Source organism: Centrocercus urophasianus, unplaced genomic scaffold (genome assembly GCF_019232065.1).
Source record: "Centrocercus urophasianus isolate 14NV4802_14NV808 unplaced genomic scaffold, USGS_Curo_1.0 seq_10, whole genome shotgun sequence".
Lineage (NCBI taxonomy): Eukaryota > Metazoa > Chordata > Aves > Galliformes > Phasianidae > Centrocercus > Centrocercus urophasianus.
The window spans coordinates 52,333,874-52,345,550 of NW_024884142.1; the positions used below are offsets into that span (position 1 = coordinate 52,333,874).

General features: G+C 39.4%; 1 protein-coding gene across 3 annotated transcripts in view; it reads right to left on the reverse strand.

Moving 5' to 3' along the window:
* Positions 1 to 9,680, reverse strand: part of SYTL3 (synaptotagmin like 3) — a 30,378-nt gene extending 20,698 nt beyond the window's left edge. For 2 of the 3 annotated variants that reach the window (XM_042837553.1, XM_042837720.1), the window contains exons 1-4: positions 9,384 to 9,680; positions 5,028 to 5,593; positions 3,244 to 3,459; positions 179 to 243 (exon numbers count right to left, since the gene is read on the reverse strand). In XM_042837553.1, the coding sequence (XP_042693487.1) occupies positions 179 to 243; positions 3,244 to 3,459; positions 5,028 to 5,137 (391 nt within the window). In that variant the 5' untranslated portion in view covers positions 5,138 to 5,593; positions 9,384 to 9,680. Of the gene's footprint in view, positions 1 to 178; positions 244 to 3,243; positions 3,460 to 5,027; positions 5,594 to 6,946; positions 7,033 to 9,383 lie in introns of all 3 variants that reach the window. The other variant, XM_042837635.1, reaches the window with a different exon arrangement.
* Positions 9,681 to 11,677: the final 1,997 nt, after the last annotated feature.

The following is an 11,677-nucleotide window of genomic DNA, read 5'->3' on the forward strand; positions in this document are numbered from 1 at the left end:
GCATTTCCTGCTAGCTTGTGTTTATGCTTCATTTAGCGTATAGACAAACAAGGCAAGATAATGCTTGAGAGATCGTCCACCAAACGTCTGAAGCAGTAAATACAGTGGTAGCCTACATTCTGTGTTCCACTTAGATGAGGACTACAGATTGCACAGCATGGCTTGTTCTAGTGGTTACCTTCATCTGGATATTTCTTTGCTCGTTCCTCAAAGAACCATTCACCAGCCTTTACTTTCACATCTCTGAAAAACAAGAAAAAGACATTTGAAGCAACATTTTCCAAAAAGTGCATGTCTCTGTTTAATAACCACTTAAGCAATTCAGCAGTCCTTCTTAATCCTACCAGAAAACTAAGACTTCATGACTGCTCACAGTGACTGACTTTGCTGTGGATTTGCAAAGAAATGATTTTTCTTTCTTATTCTCCTCATTTTTGCTTCGTAGAACAACTCACCAAAAGCAATCAATTCTGCTCTGAAGCTGGGAATCCTAGGTCCATTCCAGCTTATACAAACTATATGCAATACAGCTGCAGGCACTTGTACAGCCTTGTAAGATGGGGAAAACAGATCTATGACAGGATATGCTGCTGAGCACAACTTGGGATAGTTACTAGGAAGTACGCACTGAATTCAACAATCCTGAAGCAGGAGAGAAAACAGTCTTTCTTCACTTCTGTAATGGAATGATGGGATTTGTGGCTCATTTCTCTTCATTTTGAGGAGACTAATATCAGTGACGGCAGTGTGATTCACAGGTATGTGGATCACAGTATTAGAAAGGTAATGATTAATGTATATAAAATTGTGTCAGATAAAACAGCTGTCAAGAGCAGAATTTCAGAAGATTTGACTCCTACATTTTGTAGTTTCCAACTAAATTAGACAAAGTCTGCAATATGAACCCATCCATTATTAAAAAGGTAAAAAAAAATATTTAACTGAGAATCCTCTGGATACAAATTCTCATCTAAATGTCTTCCAAAACATTAGGACATATCATACATCTCAGGTCCACATGGATTTTGGGATGTATATTATGAAGCTCCATTGAAAAAGTTTCCTCAGCAAGTATTGGTGAACTTTATTTTCTACCCAGGAGTTAATTTTCCTTCTTTGAAATTAAGATCTATATTGCCATCCACTCTGCCAAACTTCCTTCAAACTGGCAGCCAGTATAAAGACAGTAAATGGATGTAGAGGCTTGCCTGTGTAGAAAAGCATGAATCTCTAAACACAAAAGCTATACTGACATTCATGAAAGCCAGGAAACAAAATCCCTGGATCAACCATTTTCCACACCATACTGTACTCTCTAGGTACATGTAGAAGGAAGGTGGCACAGCACGGATTCAGCCCTCTTGACCCCAGTGCAAGCACTACCTGACTTGGCATTTTCAGTCACTTCCACGAGATACATCAATTTTGAAGCTGCTGAACTCTTCTACTACTTTACTTATTACTCTTGTGGTACCCAAGATTTAAAATTATGGCCACTCAGGACTTGAAAATCAGCACTTCCACTTCTTAGCCATCGTTCTTCCTCTCACCAGAATAAGCAGACGGTGCTGACTAATACTTAAAACACAGCTGTGTTCTCTAAGATTTGCAGCCTTGATGCAAGGCCCACTGGAGGTAACTGAAGGAGACTGTTTGAATGAACTCTGCACCATGATTAAATAAGATGGAATGTAAATTCTGTAATTTTTTTTTTTTTTTTTACTATAATGCAAAATTCACAGTAGAATCCCTCTGTATCAACAAGACAAAATATAAAACTTCCTCATAAAAAGTCAGAATATATTTTAATCCATTTAGGCAACACTTTCCCATTCTGACCATTAAATACTGGGACAAGCTTATGAAAAAATTAAGGATGCACAGTACTATAACAAGGCACTTTGGTAATTAACTGCTATCTAGAGGGGATTTTCACTATATAACCACCAAATAGCTGGAAACTAATTTAAATAAAAAGAGAAAGTGGGGAAGGGGGACAAATCTGAACAGGGATACATACAGTTGTTTGTAAGCCTCTATTTTTTAGCATTCATAGCATTAAGCACAGACAGTGAAACATCAAAATTGAGCAACTGTTTTGTACTAAATACAGGAGGGGTCGATTTATCTATCTTGTGTGTAAATTGCAAAATAAACTGAGGATTCAGAGAGCACCATTTCAGTGATAGTTTATAGTCTCTTCCAGAACACAGAAAATGACTTTAAACTGCAATTAGAAATTAATTGAGTTTATGACTAATACCTTCTCTCACATTTCTCAGGCATTATTTAAACCTCATTTTGATATCTTAAGAGGGAGTGAGGTGGTACATTAGTCTTGCATTGGCACATAGTAAAATTTCACCCAAATGCTCACCCTTCATACAGGGATTTATGTCAACCAGCAGACCTGTTGACTCTCTTTCAAGACTCTCTCTTTACTTAGAGATTACTTTATTTTTCAATCCAGGGTGAAAATATATCTAAACCATTTGATTTAGGAAGATTCTGATTAATAGAAGGGACTGTGAGGAAATGTTTTGATATAAAAATTGTACCAATACCGTAAAAAAAAAAAAAAATTATTTCCCTTTTTCAGGAAAACAAAACCAAGGTGGCAGAGCAAAATAAGTAAATAACAATTTCAGTGTAACCAAACCTGGATCTCTGTTCTGACCGTGTTTAAGCAGTTCCTGATAAAATACAGAAGTTGTTAATGATGTTAAATACATACAAAACATGATTTCACACTACTGATTCATCCAGGTTCCTCATCTCAGTAGTAAGAGGCAAAAAATAAAAAAATAAAGAAAAAGAAAAATAATAATGATTAAGAACGTCAAGAAATTTGCTATACTACGCGGAACCCAGTCTGACGCACCACTTCAGTATTGACTCGGGGACATCTATTGACTAGAGTGCCATCTAGAGTTTAGATACTAAGACTGTTCCGCTTTTTGCAATTAACATCTTTGCAAGAGAGATGACGCCACCTCTGGCCTACTTTGAAAATGCATTTTGCTAAATGCAGAAAAGGACTTCTGACTCCATGAAGTACAGGGCAACATTCCAATCAACTCCTTCTGTCCTCACCCAATACATTCATTCTTTCTGCCAAAGGCTTTGGTTTATTATCTGTTTAAAGCAATAAACACACAAAAACAGCGAGCATCCAGTATTGAAAGCCAATGTAAACCAAACCAGTGTAATCAACAACTTCCCCAAACCGTTAACATTCCTTACCCATGAGCATAACAAACGGTGCATTTCCAAAGGGAGGGATTCAGGCAGACGCGGCACTCAGAGCACACTCGATGACTGCACCCATTGCACACCGCACCTCTGTTCAGCAGCAATCCAAGGGATTTCTGGCAGCGAGCACAAGACCTCTCTCGGTATTCCTGGCTTACGTTTCTTGCCCCTTTCCATCGAAGCTGGTGCAGCTGCATTTTCAGTTTCCTAATCATACAGGTCAAAAAGGAAAGAAGGGAAAAAAAAGCAACAGTGCAAGTTACAAGCTGATGATGACCTGGTTGCACAATGCCACTGCCAGTCGGAGATGCATCCTTAAGTGTGACTTTATTGCGAGCTCTGTCTGAAGGCATCCATACACACAGTGCACTCTGTGATTCTGTGTGATTCTCTGCATTTTTTCACTATACATACAGCCACAAAGCTGCAGATAGAATAACAGTCTAATATAAACGGGGTTCTGTTCACATCAACTTTACACACTCAGGACAGGGCACTGAAGTTACGTGTACAAGTGATCACATGCTCACATACAAAAATTTGATCTGAACTGTGCTTCCTTTTGATGATCAGAGAATTATAGAATGGCCTAGGTTGAAAAGGACCACAATGCTCATCTAGTTTCAACCCCCCTGCTTTGTGCAGGGTCACCAACCTCTAGACCAGGCTGCCCAGAGCCACATCCAGCCTGGCCTTGAATGCTTCCAGGGAGCACAACGTCTATGACAACAGTTGTTAATATATTAAGATTACTTGATTAGAAGAATCAAATCTTCTATTAAATAATAGTAACAAATGCATCTCCTGAAAGGTCAAACAAAAACCACATCTGACCTAAACATCTAAACCTCCCCCCTTCCATTAACCTTGTTTCCATAACAAGCAACAAGAGACAAGATCTGTTTTCCATTGTTAGCCACATCGCCAATAGCTGTCAATGACTTTCTAATCAATTCAGATTTTTAATAACCCCTTACTTACTTTTCGTAATTATTTAACAAGTTCAGGTATACTTAAACTTTGTTTAGAGCAAACAATTATGTGTCTATAATTTATTAAGAGACTAAAACCTTCTAACTTAGCCATACAAACATCACGTTTTACACAAGGAAGCAATGTGGCAAAGCAAGGTACCAGCTGCAAGAAAATCCTTACACAATCCCTAATACAAAGCAAATGAACTGCTGAAGGATTATCCTTTATCCTCTACAACTGGGATACTTGTTAGCATAAAATCATTACACAGAATCCTTTTTCTAACCAATGACACCTACCGACATCCACTGAGAAAGCGCAGTGCTCTTGTTATCTGTTATATATGAGAAGGAGCAGAGATGGATTCAGCACAGTAAGGAGGTACCTGACAATCTTTAACTTCAGTCCTAGCTCAACAGAGGTTAAATTAGCCAGCCATAGATCTGAATGTGTTCTGCATTACCAGGGCCATACAGGCATATGTAGGAACGTGATAATAAGAATGTCATAAAGCCTTCATTGGGGAAGAAATAGAGGCACCAGCTGAACTGTCTATGAATGTTAAGTAAAGTTCACTAAGTAGATTATTCCCTGAACAGCATTTGCTCATCTTTAAAGTAGTCAATAGTGTGGTAAATCCAAAAGGTTCCAGTTAACTCCTGGTTTTTCCACAAAATTAAAACTTACTAGCTAATAAGAAACAAAAGGAGGAACACGTGGGAAATGACAGCAAAGAAGAAGAAAAGCACTCCTGAGAAAGAAAAAGAACAGCAATACACAAAAAGAGGAAAGGCAAGTACCTTACTCTTTCTTCCTCTGTTTTTCTCACCATCTGGTCACGGTACAGGACTTCCAGAACAGCCTCTCGCTCCAATTCCTTAAGGAAGTTTAGATTAAACTCACAGGCCATTTTCCCCAAATTTCACAGCTGTTGACTTACTGGTCTACCACATCCAGAACAATGGCTACTACGTTAGAGAATATAATGGGGCTCTTCAGAGATCTGAGTGTTTATCAAGTGTCGCCTGTCTTCTTACTTCATTGGTGATAGGTTTTGCTGCGTCACGCTCTTGAAGAAAAAAATAACTGTGTCTGTCTTCACACAAGGCATCATTTAAGTGTCTCTGCTATCCAGGGAATATGAACAAGGGAATATGAACAAGCAAGGTCACAGCAGCCTTGACTTTTTCACATCAAAGAACTTGCTCTTTGCAGAGTGGTTCCAAAAGGGATGAGAGCTTTCAGCGAGATCCCAGGTATGGCTTCAACTGCCACCAGGTGGAGGAAGAATTCACTGATAGCCAGCATAAAAGATCTGGGAGAACGGTTAGCTTCACTTGGTCTTATAGATTTGGAATTTCAGGATCTAGAGAGAAAAATAATGTTTTATTAACCCTTCTCCTCACTTCGTTAAGTGATTTCAATAGTATGAGCAAACGTTCTGGAGAACACATTTTGCTATACTCAAGACCTTTCATGCACAAATTCAGATACAAAAGAGATTTTAAGACAGCCTCATTCTTCAGAAAGCCTCAACATAACAGACTCTGCAATGAATCTCTATGTTTTTCAGACAGTGCAAAACAACCGGTAAAGAAGCCCAAGTCAGTTTCTAGCACAGGTCCCATGACAGGACGAGTTACACTGGTTGAGATGAATCCTCCTTTCTAATCTCATCTTACTGAGCGGACAAATTAACACAAGCCTATAAGAAAGATGGGAAAGATCCTTTAAGAGTCACTTCTATCAATAACCTGACTTCTGTTAAGCCTAGATAAGACATTTTTCACACAATAATGACATTATCTTTGTTAATACACATGAACACCACAATGTTAAGACACTTATTATTTGCAGCTCAGTGCACTAACCATTTTTGCACCAAACATGATATAACTGTACAAATATATGAGAGCTATAAAAATTAAAACAGATTCACAAATTTATTTTGGATATATTCTTTGATCTTCATTTCTGTAAAACTCCTACCTAAATATAACAAAATTTTAATGTAGCAAAGTAGAAAGTTATTCTTGAATCCAATGTAGCTAACATGCTATTTTCAGCTTTAATATTACTGTGTAGTGCTTATTATGGCAAATGTAAGTGCGTTCCACTTACAAAACACCAAGTACTAAAGATGCATATGTGAAAACAGGTCAAGTGTTTCCAACATCATGGGAACTAAATACACTCAGAATTTCCATTAGGACAGAAGGGGAAAACCTCACTGAAGCAGTTAGAGATATTTCACTGACACATCTCAGCTGAGAATCCAACCAAATGGAACATTGTTTTAAGCTATTATGAGAGTGTTCAGGTTAAAAGAAAAACCTTCAGCTGTATGAGTGACAATGAATTTCTGAAGTCACAGGGAATTAGTTGACATACAGCTTGCCACAACTGAACTACAGAATGTCACACAAGCAAAAAGTGCAGGTACTAACTTCTAAACATAAACAGCACGTGTTCCATTGTTTTATATATTTTTTTTTTCACAACACTCTTCAACAGACACCAAGAGGACAAAGCATTTTACAGAAGAGTTAAAAAAAGAAAAATAGACTGGCTTCCTGTGGAAACAAAAGAGACAGAGATAGGCATAATCATGTTTTATTTCCTCAGCAAGTGCAATTTCACAGGATATTACTCAGTTCAAACCTAAAAAGCAATTTTTCAACATGCTGTTTTCAAAGGCCCCTGCTCAAAGGTCCCTCACCTGCTTTAATCTTTCTCCTCAAGGATATGACCAAGGATTGACTGACTGATGCTCAGAGTCTTTGGTGCTGTTTAAGTCAATACAACCTGAAAGAGCAATCAGTACAAACTCAGGGAGCTCTGTGTTATATATGGGATAGTGAAACAGCCATTAGAACATCCAAAAACTGGAATTCCTGGAAGTTTATAGAAAGCCCTTAGGCTGGCGTATTTACACTGTCATCAGAATACCCTGCTGAAACATCAGAATAAGCATGCAAATTCATGACCGCCGTTGGTAGGGGGAACATCAAACAAAACTGCTCCAGTGATCTTAATGAAAATACAGAAGTGTCTTACTGAGCTCCTAAGAACACCCCAGTGTGCATCAGTTACAAGGAGCAACATCTGCTTTTAAGAAAGACAGCATTAGTCACTGCTTGGTATCCCTTCTTTAATAAAGGACCAACTCCTTCTCCACAGAAAAGGAGAAAGCCTTCCATATTTTGAGTCTATACTGGGAAATGGATTTCAAATGACATCTTTACAAGAAAAACTATAGAAATAATTAAGGGCACACAGAATCTTTCATATTTCTTGAAAAGCTGTATTTTCAGCTGCTCAAGCCTCTGCAAATCTAAATGGCACAAGGGAAGTAATAGTTTGGAGTCTTCCTTCTTACCACACTGTCATTCCCACAGCTACGCTCTCCAGGAGGAACAGCAAGATTCCTCAAAAAGACTTACGACCTCAGTCCATCGGTGATACCGCAACCATCAATCTCTCACACCAGCTGGTCTATTGCTACACTTCAAATTCCATTCACAGTGATAGATCTTTTAAGCACTGAATCGCCTGCCAGCAGCAGAGAACCAAAAGGGGCTAGGATCATCTTCTGACACCAAAAAGCAGAACAGATGTACTGCAGAGAGAAGTGCCAGGGGCCCTGTGTCTAACAGCACTGTGCAGACAAAAAGCCTCCCTGGCTCTCACTGCTAGGCAAGATCATCATGTGCTACACAGAATAAAGATGAAATCCAGCATAGAACCAGGAGTACTGCAAGTACTGCAATTATTTTTTTAATCTTTGTGAAGATTTAACCTCAGGTACCCATTACTTTCCATCAGATTTTTTGCACTTAAAAAGATAATTTAAAACCTCCTGTATTAATGGAGCCCTTCTGAACGGAATTATTCTTGTGCCTCGCAACAGATTTGAGTCCTTAAACATTTCCAGGAAGCATTCAAGGTGGACTGAGAAGCTCACCACCACTGTAAAAGAAGAGCTTTTCTAACACTGAAGCTGTTTGCACTACATTTGTTTTTTTAATAGCATTCATGTTGCATTTATCACGCAAGGAGGGTCATTACAGGAAAAAGCAACTTAAAACCTCCACCGATGCTCTACTTTCATATTTACCCATCAAATCTATCCATCTTACACAGTCAGCCAAGCTCACAAAACCAAGCACCTTCTGCGTAAAACCAAAAGTAACGGCAACCTGGTGAGTAAATAGCATGATACTTCTCCCTCCTCAGCATAAAGCTCATACATTTTTTCCCCACACATTATTTTAAATAACATACTTAAGAAAATCTAGCAGCAGGCAGATTGTAGGATAGCTTTCTGATAAAAGTGTGACAGTCTACCCTAAAGGAGATCAGAGAACCAACACGGTCACATCTTAGGAGAAGGCGGCGTGCATGCATACAGTGTAATCTCAGAAGACCTTGCCTTTTTTCTTTAAAATCAAGATAAAATAGTACACAGCTGAAACATAATCAAACAGCCTACACAACACTAGTTACAGTTTGCAAGAAGTAGTGTATTTTATACAATTTTAAGCTTACAAATACTTGACCTAGCAAGCCACTTTCTCTCAAAGCAATTTTGTATTGATGTATTATTGATCTTACTTCAGATTCTTCAGCATTAGTGAAATAAAGATAACTAAATAAGTACAGTTAAAATGATCTTCTCAAGCTAAAGGCTTCACTGACCTGAGATAGTTGGATAATTTTGTTAATTTACCCAAAAGTAGATGTCTTACACCTGTAGCTAAGACACAGATTGAAGAGGTTTGGAATAAAGATTGTCATCACAAAAGTTACTGGAACATGCCGCTGTTTTACGTTTTGTAGATACCACGCATTTATTCTTAATCAAGACCATTTCAAGTGTTATTTCATATAGCCATACAACAGTTCAATTTTCACATCCTTATATTAAACTATTAACTTGTAAGGTGCATACAATACATATATATTACCAGACCTATGTCTTGTGATTTTAATAATCCCACCTCAATAGCTAATGTAAAAAGATGGTATTTTAAGTTACAATTGTGGCATTCCCACAAAGCCTTTACAGTCAAAACAATGCCATCTCAGTAAGCAAAAATGCATTCCTTTATGTAGCGTCATATAGAACAGTTATAAAAAAGAAAAGCTGTCCTTACCTTTTCAAAGGAAGACGTGTGGAAGCAAACTGCTTTAAGAGATGAGTAGCACTCCTGCTATTTACTTATCTTCCCTGAAAGAAAATCAGTAGTTGCCCTCCACCAAAATTAGACTAAAGTACGTACATAAGAGCACCCTCAAAACAGAAGCAATCAAAGAGTTCCAGTGTTGTAACAGTTTTCGCAGTCTCTAGTTTTGTCACCAGCAACAATTAATCAAAGAGAAGTTAGTCATCTTTCTCACATCAAGGAGAGACTTAGCACAACAGAAAACAAAAGTTGACTGATAACAGCAAAATAGACTTGGTCTCCAAGCCACACACAGGAAGAGAAGTAGTTTTGAGTTCCACGTAATTTCTTCTTCTGATACCATAGATGTGAAAATACTACTAACCCCAACGTCCCCAGAGCTCACACAGAAAACACTTCTTGTGTCATAGGCAGTTCTTTCTCCGTAACAAAATACTCAGCTCTGAATGGCAAATCAATTAATACAAGCAAACAGAGAAAAGCAGACAGATCAAAATAATTTGTTTTTACAGGTCTAGTAAAAACAGCAAATCAGTCTGCCTACAATAAATAAACCTGATTTAAGTTAAAAGGTAGAATTCTATTTGGATTAGATATCTCAGTTCACTCTATTACAGAAACAAGCACAAGCACTGAAGTTTCAAATTGAATCTAATTTATTTAAAAGTCTGGAAATTTGCCTGGAAAGCCCTTTTTTATAGACTGACTCTATCAGATAAACCGTATATGGACTACAGAAACACTACTTAGCATCCTGAGTGTTAGAAGAAATACTGGTTTTAATTAAAATTAAATCAAGCACTGCAATTCTACTCACGTGGCAGAACGAATCCACTTGCAATCTTGTAAACTACTGGCATTTAGTAGGTTCAAGTATTTGCACCTGTGCTCATGGAGCCTAATCACGTTCAACTGTATTGCTCAAGAGACAGCAACAGCTAGCAAGGCACAGAGCTAAGCCAAACAAAGAACGCATGGATAATCTGAGCCTTCATTTTGAGCAAAACTTTTACTAAATAAAATAAACCACAGAGTGTAATTACACTCATCAGTAGGAGGCTCATTAAGCCAGGCTGGAGGAACAAAGCCATGAAGCTACACCTGAGGCAAGCATCAATACACCTACCAGAGCAGGGCAAAATAATTATCTAAATTACTCTTGGAGAATTCCACTGAGGAGAACTTTGCAACCCACCTTAGAAATCTCTTCCATGCTTCGCTATCCCCATTGCTGGATCTCTGCTGGCTGAGAGGAGGAAGTTGGGTTCATCCTGAGATGCTGGTCAGAAGCAGCAGGAGATGGGGTCTGACATAGGTTTGGGATACAGAGCAGAGGCACACCCCAGAGACAAGCCTGCAGCAGAGGGCACAGCTGCAGCAATCAGTGCAGCTGAAACCCACCTGTGCCCTCAGGGCCTCAAGACTACAACTCCTAACCTGCATGCACTGGGCTAATGATTCCTGCTACAGCATAGGCCTTTGCCCCCAGAGTTATTCTCGTGGGTATCATTGGTAATCTGAGCAACATACAACAACTGCACAAACACCAACCTAAAAATTGAGAAGAAAAAAAAAAAAAAGCACAGCTTTTAAACTCATTGTTTATGCACTAAAAATAATTAGATCAGATTAAAACCATAAGAACGTCCCTTAAATCTTCCCTGGTTTTGTGTTGTGTTTGTTTTTTTCCCAGTTCCTGAACATACACAGCACACTCAGGCCTTCTTTTAAGCCTTGTTTCTAAAACCAGGGCTCTGAATGCCTTTGTCAGGTCAGGACCTTTAGGGTGGTGACGCACTGGAACAGGTTGCCCAAGGAGGCTGTGGATGCCCCTTCCCTGCAGGCATTCAAGGCCAGGCTGGACGTGGCTCTGGGCAGCCTGCTCTGGTGGTTGGTGACCCTGCACATAGCAGGGGGGTTGAAACTAGATGAGCATTGTGGTCCTTTTCAACCCAGGCCATTCTATGATTCTGTGAGTCATTCTATACAATCTCTCGGATCAGATTTGAATGCCAACCACCCGCTACGGGCACGAACACCACAGCAGTCTCCCCGCCCAGACCTCGTGCGGTCGCTATGGAAACCGCGCCACCTTGGGGGCGCAGAATCCAACCAGCCGGTAGCCGCGGCTGACGCAGCTCTCCCCGTTGCTACGCGCCCGAGACGCACAACACGCGCCGCGCAAGCCAGAATAGTGCGCCGGACTGCGCCGCTCTCCAACGCGGACCGGCGCCAGACGCGCAGGCGCAGAGCTGACTAACGTA